Consider the following 22,583-nt stretch of genomic DNA (forward strand, 5'->3'; position numbering starts at 1 on the left):
CACACACACTTGAAACCAATGGGATTGCTCACATGTTTATCAATAAGCACATTAATATGTTTGCAGGTGCCTTACAGATCTGTGAAGTCCAATGCTTACAAAATTATGTTCTGTAACAATATGCTACTACTTAAACGGACACTGTCAGATAAAAAAGTATATTTTATAAAACAATGAAATTTCATCACATGTATTATGTATATTACTGACATTTTAAAATAACTATGCTGAAAACAGAAAAAAAGATTTCATATTCCTCCATTTTTCCTCTACATTCTGGAATCTTTTTAAATTTACTGCATTGTAGCTCTGTTTAAATGAAGAAAATCAGTTTTGCCAATGCAGTTTTGCCAAAATGTAGTCCAAAAAATAATGGGGGTAAAAAATGAATAAAAACTGTAGATTTTTCAAGTAGACAAGTAATAAAAGAAAAACAGTACTGAAAATATTTCAATGTATTAAGTGACCTCCACACTTAAAAACCCAGCTGTTGGATTGGCAGCAAATCAAGACAAACATGCTGGGATTATGCCATACCAATCCTTCTGCTCTTCCTGCCCTTCCTATTTTTATGAGCCAATAAAAGATTGATGCAAACCCTGCTCAAGGATTTCCCTCAACCTTTTTTAATCCCTCTTCATCTCAAAAGAATGGAGCAAGCAGACAGGGAGAGAGAGGAAGGAAGCATACCCATGAATGCCCATGAAGTCTTCTGAAAGAGGGACACCCACCTCCTGCACCAAACAATACTCCCACAGATGTGGTCTCTGAGGAGAAAGGGTGAGGCATTCAAGCTGGATCCCCCTCATTATAACAGAGAGAGGCGTGCTGCTCTTAGGGATCCAAGAGCTTGGAACTTGCTCCCGAACTCTATCTGAAATATTTATAATCTGTCAGCCCTTCAGGCATGCCACAAAAGCCATCTATATAAGAAGATTTGGGGGGGAGGTTATGGGATAGGTAACCCTGGGAGAATGAAAAGGCTTGTTTTGTTTCAAGAGGTTTTTCTGGGGGGCAGGCGGGGTAGAGGGAGCAGGGGAGATTTGCTGCTTTAATTTATTTGCTGGCTGGGCTGTTTCCTGAATACGCTTATTTTTATGCTATTGTGTGGTCTTCTTTATGGGACTGTGATTTTACTTAATTGCTATAGCACCTGTGTGCTTTATTTTAATTGTTGCATAAATCCAAATAAAATAAATAATTAGCTTGCGTTTTAGTAGAAGAGGGCAAACCCTTGCTGCAGGCCCCATTTGGATAGCTGATCCTGGTTTTGTCTTAACAAAAACGTGCCCCTTTGATATAGGAAAATCTAAGGTCTCAGACTGTTACAGGGCAATTCTGTCATACAGTACCCCCGCACTGCAAGCACTCCCTGCCTCAGTTTCTCCTCCCTAGAATTTTCTGTGTCTCCTAGGGTTCATGTGGCTCAGCCCTCTGGTTGGATCACTCTAAATTCAATCCCTCTTCAGGTAACAAGTCCAAACAAAAGTCTCAAAATTAACAAAAGGTACTCCCTGTTCACAGTCCTTTCTGGGTTACCTTTCAGCGCCCCCTCTCTCCCCTTACGTAGAAGTCCCCAGTTTGCCTCCCTGAAGCTAAGCTATAAGTTAGACAACTGTCGGACCCCAGTCAGATTCTCCCTCAGCTGGCCCCTTTCCCCCCTAATTAGTCCCCATGCTCAGAAGCCTCAGCAGACCAGGCTTCTCTTGCTGATGTCTGCCCAGCTATGAGGGAGGAGACAACATTTACGGGGGTCTGCATCTGCCAGCTTACCCCCAATTGCCTGGATGACAGGAGAGCCTGGCCGCACCCTCTCACCAAGAATCCCGGCCCTTAAAGACACAGTGATGGAATTTTCTTGCAAGCACTACTTACTCCTGGAACCACTTCTTCTCTATCAATATCTCATAGGACAGGCCTTATATTATGTATGTATAGGACCATTCAAAATCTTAAAAGGCCATGCCATCTGGCAGAGTGGGCTGACCCCTATGCGCCACCTCATTTAAAGGGCAGGCTACCCAGTGACACAGGTAGATGGGTAAAATTGCTATATTCCTCTTGACAGTAGATCTGGAAAACAAATTCTCAAAATAATGTAGAACAACAGTTATCATGAGAACTTCTAACACAAATAAGAATACTACTCTTAAGGGAATTCTGTGCAAAAAATTAAAAATTCTGTGCCAAAAAATTAAAAATTCTGCAAAATTCTGCATATTTTGTCAAAATAACACAATATAATCACTATTTTCAATTATTTGCTGACAAGTATTTTGAAATAAATTACCAAAATTGAGAGATTATGTTGTTATTGTGTTATTTTCCAAATAAAATTTTGTAGAATTTTAAAATTTTTAATTTTTTGGCGCAGAATTCCCTCAAGAGTACCAGGGTTCTGTGTGGCACAATTTGGTGTGGGTAGCTTGGTGGGGTGTCTGGGAGGGATCTGGATCACAGGGACTTGTTGTGGGGTTCTGGGTGCAGGGGGAATAGGACTCAGCAGGGGAGTCCAGGTGAAAGCAGTTAGGGCTCAACGGGGGGGTCTGGGTGCTGGAGGAGTGGGTCTTGGTGAGATGGCGGTCAGAGTGCAGCTGGTTGGGGCTCAGTGGGGTGGGGATCCAGTTGTGAGGAGCTCCCGATGCAGGGGGTAAGGCTCAGCAGGATGGGGGTTCTGGGGGTTTGGTGGGGATGGTTCTGGGTGCAGGGGGCTCCTGATACACAGGGAGAGTGGGGTGAGGCTTGGCAGGGGGGATTTTGGTGCGGGGAGGTCCAGATGCACAGGGGTTGGGCAGATAGGGGGAGCAGCACCCTGTACAGTAGCTGAGGAGCGATGGGATCAGGAAGTGGGGGAAGAGGGTCACCGTATGGGGAACTGCTTCCCGTCCACGCAACCCCCATGCATCTGGACATCCGCCCTGCTGTGCTTCACGTCCTGCACCTAGCCCCTCCCTCCAACTCTCCGCCCACAGTGCAGAGCTTCCTACAGCCAGGGGAAGTTTCTAGAGTTAATCTGACCCAGTGCCAGCTTCTCTGGGCAGTGAAGGGAGAACTCTGTCTCCATCATCCTCCTCCTTCCTCCCAGGCCCAGCCAGGATGAACATCCCTGGGCAGCCAAGGCATCCCTAAACACGACCCCCGCTCGCTGTGCCGCAGTGACTTTCCTCTCCCCTGGCTGCCTGAATAGACCCTGCGGGAGAGGGGTGAGTGAGCACTGGTGCAGTTTCTCTTTGGTTCCCCACAGAAACCACTTTTCTGCGGAAAAGCGAAGAGAATCTGTGTAGGGACATATTTCTGTATGCGTGCAGCAGCGCACACTTCCCCCAGGAGTAGAATATACATAAAGACACTTAAATTTTAGGAATGCTCTCTATCAGCAGGTTATTTTACTAAATTTATGGATGAAAACTTTTAAAAAATTTTCAGAACTGTCATTTTAGATTTGTTTTTAAACTGTTCTCAATGCATAAGGGCACACAATAATTCTCAGGCTCATAGAAAGGTACAACTATTATTAGATGAACATAGTGCAATGATTTATAACTTGTCCACAAAACTACTGACTCATAATTTAAAAAAAATATTTGGAAAGGGAACTGTCTGGAGAGACAGATGTTGAAGTATATCAAAGGTTCATGTTTCTAAAAGGAGTTCAAAGAAATACACTATGAATGCCTTATATCACAGTCTTCTCTGGACTCTGGAACACTCCAAAGTTGCATCTTTACTGTACAAATAAAACAACTTCAGACATAACTACTTCGAATTCTAAAGAAATCACTCAAAGTCATAGCAAATCTACAGGTTCTTTTCAAGTTTGGTTTCTCCAAAATCAGTCTTACCTTTGCTGGTGAACGCTGTTTTCTTTTCTTCTTTTTCTGCATATCTACTGGCTCTCGTATTTGTTTTTTGTCTCTCTTCTGTTGTTCAGAGGCATCAGTAAAAGTAATTTCCTGCTTTACACTGATCTGTTAAGATACAAAGTGCCAGTTTCAGGTGAGGTTCTCATTACAAAAGAGCAATTTTTCATTTTCAGATGACAAGCGGCTGAAATAAAGGCTAAGATTTTTTCTGAAGGAATTGTCCCCTGGTTTCATTCTTTCAGAAATTTAACAAAAAAGGAGTAATCAGTATCTTCAAAAGGAAGGAAAGGAAAGAATTCTATACAGATTTACAGTTTGCTCTACCTCTTCATTCATCCAAAAAATGTAGGCTTTTCTTTCTGATCTGTAGTGTCTCCTTGTGACTCCTAGTGTACATCAAAATCTCTCAGATGTGCATGTAAATCACTCTTCCATTTGTTTCATACCTATATTACTTTTGCCTGTCGTATTGTCAATGCCAGGATTTTACAGAAATGGATGAATTTACTATATATTTGAGCTAAAACACTTTTTAAGAACCTCCCAAAAGTACAGCGAATGAACTTTTTCCCAGTAATACTTCTTGATCTGTCAACTTTATTAAAAATCATATTCTTAAATATTCCTGAAATGTTTTCTAAACTGCCCAACAATCTCTGATCTGCAGTTGAAAGGAAAGCCCTCCCAATGTACATTGTTTTAACAAAACTCGTTGAAAAAAGACTATTCTTTTTTTTTTACACCTTTATAACATGGCTTTTTAAATCACTGACATTTCAGTAAACACCCAAACCGTTAAATATAAAACTTAACCGTATTAATGCATATTTTTCAAATGGAAGCCATTTCTATTCTCCCTGTAGTGGATGGAAGACACTTTTTATTAAATACTAAGGAAGACATAATATGGGCATCTACAAAGTGTCATATGTTCGACCTGTAGCATGAATGCAAGCAATAGCTGTCAAATGCTAAATTTCTATATGAGATATACTTTAAAAACATGTACATAAATGCTTCAGGTGGCAAAAAGAAAAAACATTTCCACACATGGCCAAATGTGCTTTTCATAAAACAAATAAATCATGCAGGTCCTTTAAATAATATTACTTATCCTGGTTTATATTTGCTCTTTAAAATTTATTATTGTGTGATTTTTTTAAGTGTTTAATGTTAACCAGTCAATTCCTATAGTAACAAAAATATAATTATCTATTTTTTTTATAAATAGATGCTTATTATAAAAATGAAATATAGCTGGATGAAACTCACCTCAATGCAAATGACCTAAAAAAGGTTGTAATACACTTTTTAAACCACACTTAAGCTCATGAACCTTGGCTTAAATGATGTACAGGGCCTTGTGTCGGCCCTCTAACGGAGATGAATTTCACCCAGTCAGCAGCTAAAGACATTTTCATAAATAGCATCTATTATTAATAAATATTTTTATAATCAAAATACAAATAACTCATTAATGTATTCCTAACATAACACAACAACATTACCAAACCATGCTTCCTAAATGAGTGTGCAATATTTCATGAAGAAAATGCTTACAGGAACATTGACTGCATACTGTAGCCCTTGAGGAAGTCTATCTTGAGCCTCTAGCTCATCATCATTTTTTACCGTCTCCTCATGGACCATGAGTTCATCATGTGAAATCATCTCCTGCTGTCGAAGCTCATTTTCTTGTAACACTTCATCTGTTGTAAGAATTTCTTGATGTGCCATAGTCCGGTCTTGAAGCACTGCCTCTTGCCGTTCCCCAGATACTGAAGATTGGTCAGATACTGCACCCATCCCTACCATAGCCCTGGCTGACTGCATTTGGTCTATGCCACCACATTTAAGAAATAATCCTCCAAGTTTGTCTTCAATATTCATGCTTAAGTGCAATACCCTACAAAGAGAAGGACAGCAAGTGAATATCTACAAATGGGGAAGTTATTTAAAAATTTACTTGACATTTAAAAAAAAAACGTTTTACAAAATAAAGTCAACAACACATGCCTTTCTTGTAAGTACTGTCCAGGACTTTCAACACTTCATCTTTGTTGTAACAAGCTAAAGGAGATCTCTCTCTCTCACACACACACACACTTTCAAATAGGTTGTAGTTGAGTTGTGGTTGTCTTTTGACTACCGATATAACGGGGTGATACAGTAGTTATATGAACTGATAGCCAAAAGAAACTTAAATACATTCCCTACCCTTTAAAGGAAGAAAACTGCTTCCATTTTTTCTTTTCTGCCTCTCTTCCCCATCCCCTCTCCCCATTTTTGTGCCTGATCCCTCTCCTGAAGATGCCTCCTTTCACTGTGTTCTCTCTTCTCCACTCCCCTCTCTTTGTCTGTCTCTCCTGTCACCACTGCTCCAGGCTGCCAGAACAGCTTTATTGTCACAAGGGAGAGGAAAGAGAATTTTTTGGTTCTTGCTGCTGCTGTTGTTGCATGAGAAGGAAGAGGAATAGTTAAACATACTTATAGGGGGGTGATCACCTCCACACCCACTCCGACACTAGAGCATGAGTCAGGGTGTTATGGGCTTAACACTGCCCACATGAATAGTGCAAAAACAGAGTAGGAAATAGGCCGTAGTTCAGCATGCTCTGCGGGAGGCTCAGCTCCACCTCAGTTAGGCTTTTTAGCTAATTAGGCTCTGGGTCAGCTCTGTCCCTAATGTTCTAACTGTTCAATTAAATAGCCAAAGAAGCCAAACCATCTTACCCAACAGTACAGAAGGGCTCTCCATCATCTCCTAAGAATTACATTGTGATGCCCTACAGCCAATTTAACATCCTGCTATTCCCAAAGCATACACTCCACCCACAAGCTTGTATCAAACAGATCAACATGTAATGTTTAAACTTCAGTTTTCAGTTTGAAAATATGTCTCAAAAAACACTTGCAGTGACTGAGAAAAATAGGGAGGATTCTGGATTTATCCTAATTTCTAGTGAAGATTTGTTCATTTCACAAACTCATCACACAATCTGGCATGAAGGGCAGACTCGCCCCAAGTGGGGCCCAGGAGCATTTGATATTAGGAATGTGGCCCACTGGCAGAACAGAGTGGTGAAGATTACACATTACTGATCTGCATCATGCCTGATTCCAGACAGTACTATTAGTAGTCCTGATTCTTGTGAATACTCAATTCCCTCAAGCAAATTAAAACAGAATTAAAAAGGCAGCCAACATTACCGTTCTCCAGCATTAATCTAGTCAAGACAGGAGAGGATCTGTGCCTGACCTATCACACAAGAGCAAGAATCTCTAACTCCTTGAATATGTCAGAGAGGTGGCTGATTTTTGAGACCTGCAGGATTGTCTAATAATCCTCCCCCTTTTCAAGTTCAAGTGCTCAACTGCCAAGTCAAATGACTGAACCTGTTGGATATTCATGGTAAAGTGGACCTTGTCCCAGTAAACTTTCCACTGCTGGAAGTCAGAATGGATTGACTACTGATGTATTCATTCAGCTTGACCCTAAATATGTAGGGTACTGACATCATTAAAAGATGTAATGATGTGGCTTCATTTCCTTTTTGGGAGACACTGAAACCCAAGCCTCTGCATACAAGAGGTCAAAGATATTTATAAATGAATAAGAAAGTAAAAAGGAACCAACAACCTTTAAAAATGTGGAAATATGAAAATGGAGGAATACATTTGAGATGAAAAAGTAAAGACTGACACTCCCCAAATCTACAACCTAACCTGTGAGGTAGCTGAAGAACAAGGCCTCTGATGAAATTAGAGAAGAGAGACTCCAACACATTTGCATGGAATTAATATTCCAGCGAGCAATACCATACAAAAAGGGCTTCCAGACCCTTTGTATTTTCCCAGAATAGATGTCCTTCTAGATTTCAACAAAAATGTTAAATACTGTCATGTTAAAAGGACTCGGTACACAAGATTCCATAAGTGTGAATATCAATGATTCAAAGAGACAGATGTTCCTGAGAGATGCAGAAACCACAGTCTGTAGGGGCAGTTTGGGGTGATGAGGATCAACAATCCTTTGTCTTCGCTGGGGAAGGTAGCAAAGTCTCTCTGCAGGCCAGCCCATGTGACGAAGAAAGCAGTTGTCCAATCTTGCTGTTGTCAAGAGTCTGGAACAAAATAAAAGTTCAGAACTTTCTTATTTGATAAAATTTGCAAACAAATCTGTTTGTGGAAGGAAGCACATCTGGGTCAGGTAAATCCAGGTGTCCTAAATTTCCAATCTCCTGGGGAGAATTCCTTCTAACTTTGCCAATCTGTTTGCCAGTTCAGCTTTGCTAGATCTCATATACTGCTAGAGAGATAGGATTTTGAGAGCTTCTCATTTAACTTTCTGCTTCTAGTGCCATCCTGCCATCTTACAGTAGACCAGTTACAACCTTTTATATACATAGTGGATAGTCTATCAGGAACTTTGGGAAGAAGTGATCTGGCACCAGTGGAGTACCCAGAGCTAAAGGACAGTTGGTTGAATCTGTTCTGAAATGGTATGTAGAAACAAAGTTCAAAATTTGGATCGACTGACTCTGGAAGAACACTAAAGGAGCATTATCTTATTAAGTTTCTGAGGCTCTTTCAAACAGTCTGAAGCCATCAAACAGAACTTGTATCAGACTACCTCTCTAAGTGTGAAAAGAGCCAATCTGAGGCACTACGGACAATTTGAAAACTTTATCCTGCTAAACTCTAGTTTTTTTCTGATCAGACAGTATGTGCTTGGGAGGGATCTAGTCAGAACGGACTAGTTTCTCCAGGGATACTTAGATAAGCAACTTTGAAGTCTTTCTTATGCATCATCTTCAGGGCATTTCTCTTCAAATGAACGGACACCGACTCTTCAATGTTTAAAGCAGGGTTAGGTTATCTCAGCTAAGTTAAAAAGTATTTCCAGTTGTCTGAATCACATATTACCAAAGAAAAGAATACGATTTCACACTTTTCAAGGGATGAAGTGCACCAGGAATGCCACCAATGATCCCAGGGAGAGAAACTGTAATCCATGGAATTTTTTTTGGAGGTAACTGGGGTTTCATGGCAGCAGGGTGAAGTAGTAGTTCTCCGTCAACGGTGCTGAAGGTTTCCTGGAGAGGACTTGCAACAAGGCAAATGCCATTCTGGGATGTAGTAACAGGAATGTTACATGTAAGACATGGGAGGTAATTGTTCTGCTCTATTTGGCACTGGTGAGTCCTCAGCTGGAGTACTGTTTCCAGTTTTGGGCACCATACTTCAAAAAAGTTATGAACAAACTGGAGAGAGTCCAAACGAGAGCAACGAAAATGATAAGAGGTTTAGAAAACATGACCTATGAGGAAAGATTGAAAGCACTGGGCATGTTTAGTCTAGAGAAGAAAAGGCCAAGGGAGGACATAATAGTCTTTAAATATGTAAAATGTTGTTATAAAGCGGACAGTTATCATTTGTTTTCCATTTCCACCCAGAATAGGCCATGTAATCATCTTAATTTGCAGCAAGGGAGATTTAGATTGGATATTAGGAAAAAATTTAACTATGAGGATAATTAAGTATTAAAACAGATTACTGGTGAAGGCTGCAGACTCCCCATCCTTGGAGGTTTTTAAGAACAGGTTGAACAAACACCTGTCAGGGTTGGTCCAAGTATATTTAATCCTGCTCAGTGCTCGAGGATGGACTAGATGATTTCTTGAGGTCCCTTCCAGCCCTACATTTCTATGATTCTATGCATGTTGAGGCCTACTGCAGTATTAGCTTATTGTACGGCAGCCTTCATAGGAACCAGCTGGAGAGGTGCTGAGATGGGGAAGTGCAAGCTGCTAAGAAGCAAGCATTCAAATGTGAAAAACAGCAGCTGCAGTCTGTCTGTTCAAGGCACAGCTGAAAGCAGTGCTAGGGACTGCTCCAGATGCAGAATATTGCCAAACTGCTCTGAAATCAGGCACAAATTGAGGAATTCCTGGATTTAAAGCTATTTCCTGGCAGAAAGGTACGGAGAATAATGAGAAAAGGGTCTCAGAAAGACAGCAAAAGAGTCTGCTGCTGCTGCTGCTGTCACCAATGAATTGGGGCAGACTGGTTGATACATAGCAGCAGAATGCGAGAGGAACAATTGGTAATGTGCAGCAGCTGCCTAGCAGAGGACACACACTGATAGTATATTGCATTTATTTGTAACATATTGTCAGCTGTTTTACTCCTTTAAATTGTGAGGGATATGACTACATGGCTGCTTTTCACACCGACGAGTAGGCTTAGTCCTTGGGATAGTAGGCATCAGGTACATTTTTCAAGTTCTGATCTTGAGTCACCTCAGGTACATTATAAGAGCAGGTTTTTAGATAGCTGGCCATTCATACAAAAATAACGAGGACTCAATCTGCAGCATAACACTACAACTGATGAAACACAATCTAGTCTACATAAAATCTAAAAACAGTACCAAATAATATGAAAGTAAAGAAAAACATATAAAAATAGGCTATTAGTCCAAATGAGAAGTGTCCTGATTGGAACTGCCTTGGCAAATCAAGCACAGTTGACCACAAGATGCTTTTGGGAGGGTGGGGAGGAGGGCAGAGGTTGCTTAAGTAAGCAAAATCATATTATTTTAATTGAAACCAAGACCTGTAGTAGGTCAACCAGTAAGTTAGAACAAGCTACATCTGTGAAAGAAGATATCCCCAAAATAAGATTATCCTTGACAGAAGCCATGATAATACACACCACATACTAGTGTAAATTAGTATATACCTCATGCCATAAAACATTGTGATTCACACGGCAGTCTTTTTCCTGGGATTCAAAACTTTTATTTAATAAGATTTTTAGCACCATCTTTGAAAATATAGTTAAAAATCTCTCAATAAAGGCAGAGATCCAATTAAAAAAAGGTAACATAAAAGGTGTAACTTAAATGCTCCAAAGCTAAAAGAAATGCAGAGTTAGGGTGTTCATTGTGCTTGTTAGAGATTCCCCAAACTCAATGTCTCAAGCAAGGCACTTGAATGTGGGGCTCTACAGGACAGACTGCACAGATATGTATACCAAGAAAGAAAGAAAAAGGATGGAAGGACTGGAGAAAAAACCTCGGAACAGTTGCTCTATCCTAGAGCTTCTTTCTCTTTTGATACAATGCTCAGCAATTGCTTGCAGAACACAGCATTTCTCACATGCGGCCACCAGAGGCTTTTCTTGCAGCCACAGCTGCCTGGGCAATGATTTGGAGGGGGAGGGGAGTAAAGCATTGGCCCCTACCCTGGGTCAGCAAGTAGGGGTTGGGGCCCTGTGCCCCTCTGGAGCCACATCGCCGGAGGAGCAGACAGCCGGTGTGACTTTCTTACCTTCCCGCGGATGGTGGGGCCCAGGCTTCCGGCTTCAACCCGGGGTGCCACTGTGCTTCAGGGTCACCACCACCCCCATCGCCTCTGGTCTCTGCTGCCTTCCCCGGTCCCTGACCCATCCACCCCATCACCACTGGCCTCCAATGCCTCCCTACCCACCTCTCCATCCAAGGCTTAATTTGTCCCCCGGCTTGCCAGGGCTGAGTAAGTAAGTCTGCTGTGAAAACTGATATTTATATGTTTGTTAATACCACTTTTCACTGCCTCCCAGCTAGCCAACAAGTCGGCTGCGGAGAAAAGTGATATTAACAAATGGCAGTGAAAAGTAAGATTAACTAACATTCAAATATCACTTTTCACAGAAGCAGACTTACTAACTAGCAATTCTATTTAAAAAACAAAAATTATAAAACAAAAAAGCAAAAGAAACAACAACAAAAAAGACAAGAACATACAAAGCACCTTATTTGTGTTTCTGTTCTGGTTAGGTCCTGTAAAGAACAGAGACAACTGCATGTTGTTATTATTATTGAGTCTGAAAAAACAACCCTACATAAATAAATTACAATTTGGACAGGTATATGTGCATATTTATTTGTTTTTCCTAAAGTTAATTACTTTTTACAGAAAAATTGTCATAGCGGCCACCAGCCAGAGTTGGTGACCACACTCTAAGGCCACCAAAAATTTTGTTGTGAGAACCCCTTCTAGAGCCACTGAACCATGTTGCTTTGTTTCAAAAACTGCTGCTCAGACAAACCCTACTACAGCACTTCAGAACAGTTAGCTTCAGTGTGCCTCTCGTAAGTTTTTCCAAAGATTCCTGGTGCATTAAGGAGATCTAAGGATATATCTACATTACAGCTATGAACAAGCCTTCCACTTGAGTAAATGGACTTGCTAAAATTAGCAGTGTGGACATTGTGGCTCACGCAGCATCTTGGGCTCTCAAGCCCACCCCACTCAGAATGTAAAAGGTACTTAACTGAAAATGTCTTGCATGCAAAATGTTGTTGCCTTTGCCTATTTAGAACAAAAGGACAAATACCACCAAATTTTGACAGTGGGTAGAAAAGAAATGTGTCCTGATAATGTAACCTGATAGCCACTGCCACGTTGACCCATTCTGCACAAAATGACCCTAACAAGTTCACTATAAACAAAATATACAGAGTTGTAAAGAAGCTTAAGAGAAATAAGGTGGAAGGAATCTGAAGGATTCAGTGAAAATCCTGCAGAACTGTTAAAAAGTTCTGGACCAGCTATTATTTTATGGTTGCAGATACGGCTCAATATCATCCGGAGAGCAGAGTCAGTCCTATACGACTGGCAAAAAAGTGATATTCTACCATTTTGGAAACATAAAGGCAGCAATCAAGACTGTTGTAATTATTGTTGCATTACTCTTCTGTCCACCCCGGGGAAAGTTTTTGCGTCTCTTGTTGGCCCAAGCCGCTGATATCTTAAGCAATAAGACAAGACCATAACAAGCTGGTTTCATTCCCGGCTGTTCAACAACGAAAGGAGCAAATCTTCACAGCTTATTCAGAAGGCACAAGAATTCAAGTGCCCCATTCACATTACATTTGTGGATATCAAGACATTTGATTCTTTTGACAGGGTAATTGCTTTGGCTGATCTTGAAATTTGCAGACATCCGTAATAAGCTCTGTAGAATGTTTAGTCTTCTACATGATGACTCCTCAAGCTTCATTCTTGTAAATCGGAAAAGAACTGTCTTCTTCCAAAATTAGGTTGGGTGTTCATCAAGGACACGTTACTACTCCTAAATTCTTCAGTGCCATCATAGATTACATGCTTGACCAGACAATAAGTAAATGCAGGTTAGGCATATGCCTTGATGATAAGAACCTTACCATCATCAATTTTGCCAACAACATAGCACTGGTTGTCAAATCAACAGACGAGCTGGTTGTGGCTCTTAAATCTCTGGAAAACTCAGCAGCCGAAATCAGTGTGAAAATTAATTGGGGTAAAGCCAAAATTCTTCCAATTTTGAATATGCTGTGGCCTTTAGCATATGGACGACCACCCATCTGGGATTGTCAGTGATTTCACCAACATTGTCTATGTTGTTGATAATACAAGCAGTGTCAAGAAAGAACCTGAAGCCTGCACTTCAAAAGCTCATCAGTAATGGGGCATTTTATTAAGAATGTCTTTCATGAACCAAACACCCTGATAAGTACAGAGACAAAGCTGAGGATAAAAAAGCTTCTGTGGTCAGTATTCTGACCTATGGGACTGAAACGTGGTGCTTCTCTCTTCAAATTAAAAAAAAGTTGGACACCATTCAGATGAAGCATGTCCAAATGATCAAAAAATATCAAATGGCATGAATTAAAGTCTAATGAAGAAATCAATTTTCTAACTAAACAGGTAGTGCTTTGTCATACCGTCTCCCAATACTCTCTAAATTGGTATGGTCATCTGCTTCAAATGCCTACCAGCTTCCCTGCAAGAATCATTTTCTACTTTGACCCAATGAAACCAGGATGGAAAAGACCCCCAGAAGACCTAAAACACAATGGCTGGACAGTGTCAACAGATCCCTGTCCCCCACAGCCATTCTATCCTGTAATGCACCAGATTTGACTCAGTGGACAGCAAATCATGGAGTTGCATGATGTATTCTGTGGCCTGTACGCTGTCCAAATGACTGTATGAGAACTAACCTAACTCGATAATTAGGATGATAGTGACTACTCAGTGGAGTAGAACGGACACCCCAGAGGAAAGAATCAGCTTGTTTAACATCAGGGTAGAATGCAAGACCAAGCTCTTTGACTGGTTGTGGATGGGTGTATATATGTGTTTTTCCTTTTATTCTTGTACAAATAAAGTTGATTTTATTAAATAATTAACACGCACCTTGAGAAACTAATTGGGTGCATTTCAGAAATCTTAGATGTAAATTAATATGTGCAATACAGGCTTAGGAGAATTTGGGAGATTGTAATGAATGAACAGACAATTTGTGCAAAAGAGAAGAGAGAGGAAGTATCTCGAAAAACTGACAACGTAAATAAAAGAGGAAGGAAAATGACTATCTGCTCTCACATATCAAACGTGCATTCTTTAACTTCACACTGCTTTTTAATCTAATCTATCTACCTACCTACTGTAGAATAGATGTGGTTGAAATTTTTTGCCAAAAAAATAAATTAAATTAAAAATGGCCCCTTTTTTGAAGAAAATGTTTATATATTTTTTAACATTTATTTCTAAATTTTCTGAGTTTCAAACAGAACATCAAAAAGTTTTGAGTTTTCATAATTTTCGTTTCCTCCCACCTTCTCCATCCTTTTACAGAGGCAAAATGGCAAAAAGAAAAAAAGAAGAGAAAAAGGGGGGAAGGATCCCACTCCAAAATGCAACATCTGTATATTTTTAAAATAACTTTCTGGGAGGGAAACTATTTACCATTTATCAGCCAATTCTACTGTGAAACTTAATTAAATAATGTATTATGAACAGATTCAGGCACTAACTCTCTCTCACTGTGCATTCCAAATTTCAGCCAAGAATAAATGTAAAAATAGTGTGTATAATGGAAATTCTATCAAATCTTTATCAACTAGATGCCATGCTAATAAATCTCTCTTCAGGATTTTCCAAAATCAAAATCAAGATAATGATGCAATGATCTTTGAGAACCCCTGGCTTACATTAATTTGAAGAGGGTTAAGGTAAACCAAAAAAAGGTTACTTTTATTTTGGAATAAGTTATAGTAGTATAACTATACCAGTATAATTACACTGGTATAACTGATAAAAACTGGCAAAAACCTCCCTAACAAGCAACTTTTGCTGAAGCCTCATTAAAAAAAAAGTACCAGCAGCAGACACACTCTCACAACAAAAGACAAGTGGAGGATTTAAATGAATCAATCAATCAATAAAATTCACAAAGGAAAAACAAACCAACAAAAGCCTCCAGTCTAGTTCCACGGGCCATTCCATGTCTTATTCTTGTGTCTGTGCTCTTATTTTGCCAGAACCATTCAGTCCAAACTCTAACTGTATGTACACTTGTGACTAGGAAAGGTAAGACTGGTGCAGGAACCTTACTTATGCCAAAATTTACAACAGCAGAGGGTTTGTATTTAAATTCTCAAATTTAACCATTAGAATTTGTTTATAGGAGGAAATACGGAAATATTCCTGCAATTCTTTATACTAACAAAAAGAGAGATGACAAAATGACCTAATTATGCTTTAAAAATTGTAAATGCTTAACATGCTTTATTTTTATCCTTCGTATTAATAAAACAGTACTATCAGCAGAACCCTCCTCAGAAATTAAGAAAAGTAGCACTCAAGGTAATAAATTAATAGCTGTTGAGTTTTGAATTGCAAAGAAAGTTACCAAACATAAATCAATACACACACAAAAAGTTTACAGATCCCAAAATTAGAGAATTCTAACTGTACCATATGATTGAAACCCTCTTAAGACTCAGATCATCCAGCATATGCCCCTGTGAATAACTATGTTGCTGAACTTGTGCCAATATAGGCCCTGATCCTGCAAAGATGTACCTATATGCTTAATTTTGTGCACTGTGAATACCCCCATTAAAATCAACGGGACTCCTCACAGCGGAACTATTTATAGTGCATGTGTGAAAACCTTTAGAGGTTTGGGGCCATAGTCTAGAACTTCCTGCTTTTTCTAAACTCAATATTAGTTGACCATTTATCATAATCATACTGTAACGTATCTAGAACATATTCAATACTGAACAGAAGTCTCAAAAAGCTTTCCATATTACTCCAGCAACAAAGCAAGTTAAAAACCACAAACCAGTGAGGCAACCACACTTTCGCCATTCAAAAAACCATGGATGATAAAATATGCAACATTTGTTTACTTTCTGGAATGGAAAGGTCCATGAATCTTGTGACACTATATTACCAGCTTTTCTACAACATTAATAAAAGCAATATTTCAAAAACCCATTAGAATTTCTACTACTGTACGGTTGAAATGAATAGATTACATATGGTATCGGTGTCCTTACATTGTGAAACTTAAACATTAATAAGTCTTAGCTCTAGTTTTAGCTTTACTATAGGTGGGATAGTAGCACTGCCTATATTTAAGGTTGCCTGACACTTCTCTGTTTTCAGTTGCTTATATCTTTGCCAAACTTCAGCTGTTTGGGTTGAAATTTTCCATGACAGATGTCTGCCATGGGCTGAATTTTTTTTTGTTTGTTTTCTTTTTGTTTTGTTTGTGTGTTTGCTTTGAATATTTCAGCCAAAACAGTTCAGCAGTTTCTGAGAGCAAGGCCAGAGAAAAAATACATCATTGTATTTGCCCATGTTCTTTTGCCCATATTAAAAAAATTTAGTGACCTTTTCTTTGAAAAGCTCCAATGCCCCTATCCTTTGGAGAAGGAACTTGAAATTTGGCAGGGGATGGCTTTTGTATCAGGGATGTGCCTTTTCCACCCCTGTGTCAGGGCACATCCGCAGGTGGCCTGTGTGCATTGATCAGTTACCAAGTTGCAGACAGGTTGGGGTCGGGCCAGGTCAAGATACTAGGGAGTCAGGGTCAGGCACCAGGTTATGGGCGGCAGGAAAAAAGCAGAGTTGAAGATGAACCAGGGTCAGAAGTTGGAGACTAGGGTACACAGCAAGGCAAGGTCTGGAGCAGAAGCAAGGAGGCGGTCTGCATTATTACTCAGGCTGCTCCCCATGATGGCTTCCTAGTTTATATACCAGCAATCAATGGACTGAGGGGGGCCTCCACACAGGCCCTGTTGGGTGGTACTTCCTGCAGTGTCTAGCTTTACAGTGTCCTCCAGCAGAAATCCAGCCCAAGCTTCCCATTGCAATGAGGAAGTGCCAGCAACCCAGAACCTCATGGTCCCAAGTTCTAGTCCTGCATGTTTTTATACTCCATGAAAATCTACCCAAATTTAGCCAAATTATCATCCTCTGAAAAATTTCAGTTGGCACATGCTCAACAGACTTCTGTCTGCACCGGGACTGTTTGAGCAAGGACACTGGGATTGGGAGGTGAGGACAGAAACAGCAAGTGGGGGTAAGACTGAGACCAGATGAGGACCCTGGCCTCTAATCTTTACACTGGTTTCCTCAGAATACAAAATTCATGGTCTCAATCCTGATCCTCAAGGCCATCAACAGCCTGGGCCCAGGATACCTAGAAGAGCTCCTCTAAATCTCTGGAGTGAGGACCACAGCTGACAGCTCCACTCCTCAGCACAACAGAATTGCAATTGTCTACAGCAGAGGTACAGCTTGCATGGACAGGAGAAAGAGCTATCTCAGGGGCCCATCCAAGACTGTGGAATAAACTCCCATAGTAACTGAGAGCGACCATAAACCTCACTATTACCACTGAAAGCACAAGAAAAAATGTTATTTGACTTTGCTTGTATCAATGTAAACACAGAGTACAGTGTACATATATTGAAATTAAATAATTCCTGTACAACACTCCCCTGGAGAGAGAAACACAAGTGACAGTTACTAATGATGATGTTTAATGCACTTCTGGAAGGTGCTAAGACACTGTGATGATCAGAGCTGTATAAGAACCTCAAGAGGAGAGAATAGTAAAGGTGACACTGAAATGAGTATCAGCACTATGGGTATCTCAGGCAATATTCCATTATGATAACCCCTTCTGACTTTTTATGCATAATTAACAACAGGGGGCGGAGAACCTTTTGACAGTCCATAAAGAAGAGTGTTGAGTAATGATGAGAAAATGTCTATCACCAAATTTTGAAATCTCTCTTCCAGTTATGGAACTCAATGACTGAAGAACAATTCAGCTCATCGCAATCAGGATTAGCTGCCTGGCCACCAACAACACCATGCTATCACCTGTATCAAAGGCTGCTATCAGTATCTAACATTATCAGCAAGGATCATTAGAGCATTCAGCAAGTTGATCAGAACATGTCTGTATTACAAGACAGTTTGAACACAAACTGAAAGAAATAAAATAGCTAATCAACCACAGACTGGTGGGAACAGAGCACCCAAGTCATGCCTTTCTCAAAAATCTTTCCCAAACATGAAAAATTAGAAACCAGGCAAAACTGCCAGAACAATACAGAATTTTTTTAAACTGAAGGCCCACACCTTCACACATTTAAGCACAGTCAAGACCTTATTAACTTAAAGAGAGTCACTGACATTTATTAGCAGCAAGCCCATTGCTAAACCACTGGCAGCCAGAGAGGTACATGACACTTGTGGTCAGAATAAACCAGGATTGGCAAACTACAGCCCGTGGGCTGGATCTGCCAGCAGGATTGCCACCTCTGTGGTGCCACAGGCCCCGTGCCGCTCCCAGAGGCGGCCGGCACCACATTCCTGCGGGGGACAGAGGGTTCCATGCGCTGCCCTTGCCTGTGCCCCCCGGCAGCTCCCATTGGCCGGGAACGGGGAAGCAGGTAAGTGGTGCCAGGCCGGAGCCCACACCCCGAACTGCTCCTGCACCCCACACCCCAACCCACGCCGCACCCTTCCTACACCTCAACCTCCTGTCCTGAGCCCCCACCCCACCCTGCCTGCACCCCAACCTGCACCCTGCAACCCTCCTGCACCCCAATCCCCTGCCCTGAGTCCCCTGCCGCACCCCGTATCGCTCCTGCACCCCAACCCCCTGCCTGAGCCCCCTGCCACACCCCGCACCCCAACTCCCTGCCCTGAGCCTCCTCCTGCACTCCTCCCTGCACCCCTGCCCTGAGCCCCCTCCCGCACTCCCCACCCCCTCTTGCATCCCAACCCCCTTCCCTGAGCCCCATCGTACACACCACACTCCTCCTCTGCCCCAACCCTTTGCCCTGAGCCCCTTCCGGCACACCGCACCCCCTCTCACACCCCGCACTCCCTCCCACACCCCAACCCCCTGCCTCAGTCCTTCATGGCCCTGCATGCAATTTCCCCACCCAGATGTGGCCCTCAGGCCAAAAAAAGTTTGCCCACCCCTGGAATAACCCACTGAGAACCATTCTGATCTTGGAGTCTGAAACTCAGACTGGGTATAGACATCTTGCTCAGTTTAGATATTGGTTTATGACTGTGGTATCAATCTTTTCTATCCTGATTGAACTACTGTCTAAAGAATGAGGAAAAAGTGTTAGAGCAAACAACTGCTGAATCCATTATGGGTCACTGGCATACTGTATTCACCAGACTACCAACAACGCAAACTAGTTCTGCCAGATAATTCCTCAATCTAGTCTAGACTAAGAGAACTTTAAGAAAAAGAAAAACCTATTGGCCTCCACCACAGACTCCACGTGGGCTGGCATTCACCAGGACTTCAGTCTTCTCCCTGATTTTTTAATTACTCAAGCCTTTTATTAAATCAAGCCAAAGGGATGATACAAAAAGAGAGGATGTCTTGGAGCCATTTCATGAATGGCAATGGGAAACACAGTTATACTAATCCATTAACCCACTGAAGAAATGCCTCAACAGCAATTCAGGGGAGAGCTCTCTAACAGTTCTCTGGAAGAGGCACTTTTCTGGGGAAGGACCACTGAAACTGAGCCTTGACCTCAGTGGCACTGGTACCCTGATCCCTCTATGCACTAATTAAGTGACAGAATACAGTAGAACAGACATTTGAACTGATCCAAAAACAAAGCAAAGAATGTTTCCATCTGTGTGTGTACTCCCTGTACTTAACAGGGACAAACTGATGAAAGACACTGGTTCCATGAACTCACAGTGCAAGTCATCTGCACTGACTTGGAAATCTCCTAAAACTAACAGCCAAGGGGACTCCACCACCAAGCCAGAATGCATGTAAGATGGTGACTGCAACCAACATCACAAAAAAGGCAGGAAACTACGGGCTTGTCTACACTACTGTCCGGATTGACAGGCAGTGATCAATCCAGTGGGGGTTGATTTATCATGTCTAGTATAGATGAGATAAATCTACCGCCGATCACTCTAGCGTTGACTCCTGTACTCCACCTCAATGAGACGGGGAAGGGAATTGACAGGAGAGCAAGGGGAATCGACGGGAGAGCGTCTCCTGTTGACACACTGCAGTGAAGACACCACGGTAAGTAGATCTAAGTACATTGACTTCAGCTACGTTATTCATGTAGCTGAAGTTGCGTAACTTAGATCAATTTCCCCCCACTTCCCATAGTGTAGACCAGCCCTACGTTCTGGTGTAATATATGCACTCTGACTAATGTCCCACAGTCACATTCGGCACATGCTATAGCTTCTATATGGTGTTCAAGGCCTACCTAGAATGCAATGCAGTAATTCCAGATATTAATTCCACAACGCATATAACAGCTGACCATCTAATAAGGGTTAGGTTGCTGGGCAGTTAGATATAGCTGATATACATTTTTTTAATTTAAAAATATGTAGTGTAACGTGTATAATATTCATAAAAACTGTATATGCCTTTTCCTTACCTTTGTATGCTGCTTGTCTTCTCAGACTCCAAGCTCTCAGGACACAGACTATTTCCCTGTGCATGATGTGCTGCTGGGTATAAGTAAGCATGGGGACATTGTCCAGCACACTGTACTACCAGATTACAAATAAGAAGTAACAAAATAATAAGGCTACCTAGGAGTCACAAAAAAGGCATTTATCCAAAGAGTCTGAAAGAAATAGTTATGTCTTGCAATAGTAACAGTCTTGCAAAAAAGGCATTTTGGGACATCTTTCCACCTATAGTCACAGAACACTAGCTCCAAAATCGGACGAATACATACAGGACATACAGTTAAACAACCATATTCAAATTCTAAATTCAAGAACTAAATTCAAAAAATTTGCTACTTGGCCAAAACAATGCCATCCTCCCCAAGACCAACAATGCAGACAAAAAATACTCTCACCACACTCTTAAGATTAAATAATTTGCTTTTAGGTTAAACTCAAACTCTTCAAATTGTAAAACTGCTAAATACAATCTTCCCTGAGCTGTTTGGTGATGCTGTTTCGAAACTCAACTGATCAGAAGGCCAGAGGTTCCAATTTTCAATGCTGGCTGTCAGCCAGACTGAATATAAAAGATCTTCCAGGCACCATACTGCATCATTCCCACTGCATAAGATGACTTGAGCTCCTAGTGCTGCCCCCTGCATGCTTCTCCCATGATGAATGCAAACACTGTTTAATTGTTTAATTAGTGTAGACCTTGAATGATACCACATTGCATAAAATGCACTGAAGATTCATGTCAGTCAACTGATTTGAGCTAGAAATACATTTTAATTTATTTAGTTCTTTGGAGAAATCATCAACTTGCATATAAATACCAAGTCTGATGGGGTGTACATAGACACCACACAGATGAGGAAGGTCCCAGATAGGCCCTGGGGGCAGCCCGGGCTAGCCCCCTCCCACCCCCCCAAGGACCTGTCAATCTTGTATGACAGGGAGGAGGCATTTAAAAGGGAGGAAACGGCAGCCAGCTATTATGGGGATGAGGAGGGAATTGCCCTAAGCAGCAGACTGCAGGAGTGACTCCTAAAGTCACAGAGAGAACTCCCAACCAGGAGACCTTCACCCTGACCTTACTGAGAGTGCAGCGAACTCCCATGGTAAGCCAGACAGACTAAGCCTGACTCAGAAGTCCAGCCAGGGAGATTTCTCAAAACTCATTATGCAGGTGCTGCATTGTTGGCAGCACTGTGGACTTTTCCCCACCTCACTTTTTGAGGGGTCCTGGGAATGGGGGTACTCTCATATGTGTTGAGGTTTGTGACTTTTCTTTCGATCCCCCATCTGGAGAGATTTAAGAAGGCTCACAAAGGACAGCCCTTCCACTCCTCCTTGCAAGTAGTAAGGAACCAGGGCCTCTGCTGGAACCACCCAGTGAAAATAACTGTGTGCGGTCAGTCCCCCTACCATCTGTGGGAACCACAGGGGACTCTGTTACACCAAGTTTTAATTCTAAAAATAAGACCTTTGGACCACAATACTGATTATGGGTTGGTGGCATCTGCACCGTAAGTAAGGTTCAGACTTGTTTTCCATCATAAGCCTTACTTTACCCCCAAAACAACCATAAAAGTTCTTTCAACTTCAAATTTGGTATAGGTGGTCTGTAGCATTAACATAATTTAAAAAAAAAATTAAAGGTCATTTAGACAGCCCATTTTAAAGGCATTACAGGAGATTATGAAGTTTGCATGGAAGAAGGAGAAACCATGAGGTTTTCATAAGGTCCACAAAACAATTACCTAGCTTCTTCATGGCCTCTACACACCAACAGCATCCCTACCACACACGCACCCCTGCAACCTATCTGCTGCCCCAGTGAAGATTCACACAGGACTAAAACTGGCAGGCTTGGCTTCTTATGCAAGGCCTAACCACCATCTTCTCCTAG

At 41.4% G+C, this 22,583-nt stretch overlaps 1 protein-coding gene across 3 annotated transcripts in view; it reads right to left on the reverse strand.

Moving 5' to 3' along the window:
• Positions 1 to 22,583, reverse strand: part of ZNF148 (zinc finger protein 148) — a 41,959-nt gene that overhangs the window by 12,051 nt on the left and 7,325 nt on the right. For 2 of the 3 annotated variants that reach the window (XM_077830219.1, XM_077830217.1), the window contains exons 2-3: positions 5,424 to 5,769; positions 3,843 to 3,968 (exon numbers count right to left, since the gene is read on the reverse strand). In XM_077830219.1, coding sequence (XP_077686345.1) covers positions 3,843 to 3,968; positions 5,424 to 5,753 — 456 coding nt within the window. In that variant the 5' untranslated portion in view covers positions 5,754 to 5,769. Of the gene's footprint in view, positions 1 to 3,842; positions 3,969 to 5,423; positions 5,770 to 7,589; positions 7,737 to 22,583 lie in introns of those variants that run through there. The other variant, XM_077830218.1, reaches the window with a different exon arrangement.

The sequence above is a fragment of the Eretmochelys imbricata genome, chromosome 11 (genome assembly GCF_965152235.1).
Source record: "Eretmochelys imbricata isolate rEreImb1 chromosome 11, rEreImb1.hap1, whole genome shotgun sequence".
NCBI lineage: Eukaryota > Metazoa > Chordata > Testudines > Cheloniidae > Eretmochelys > Eretmochelys imbricata.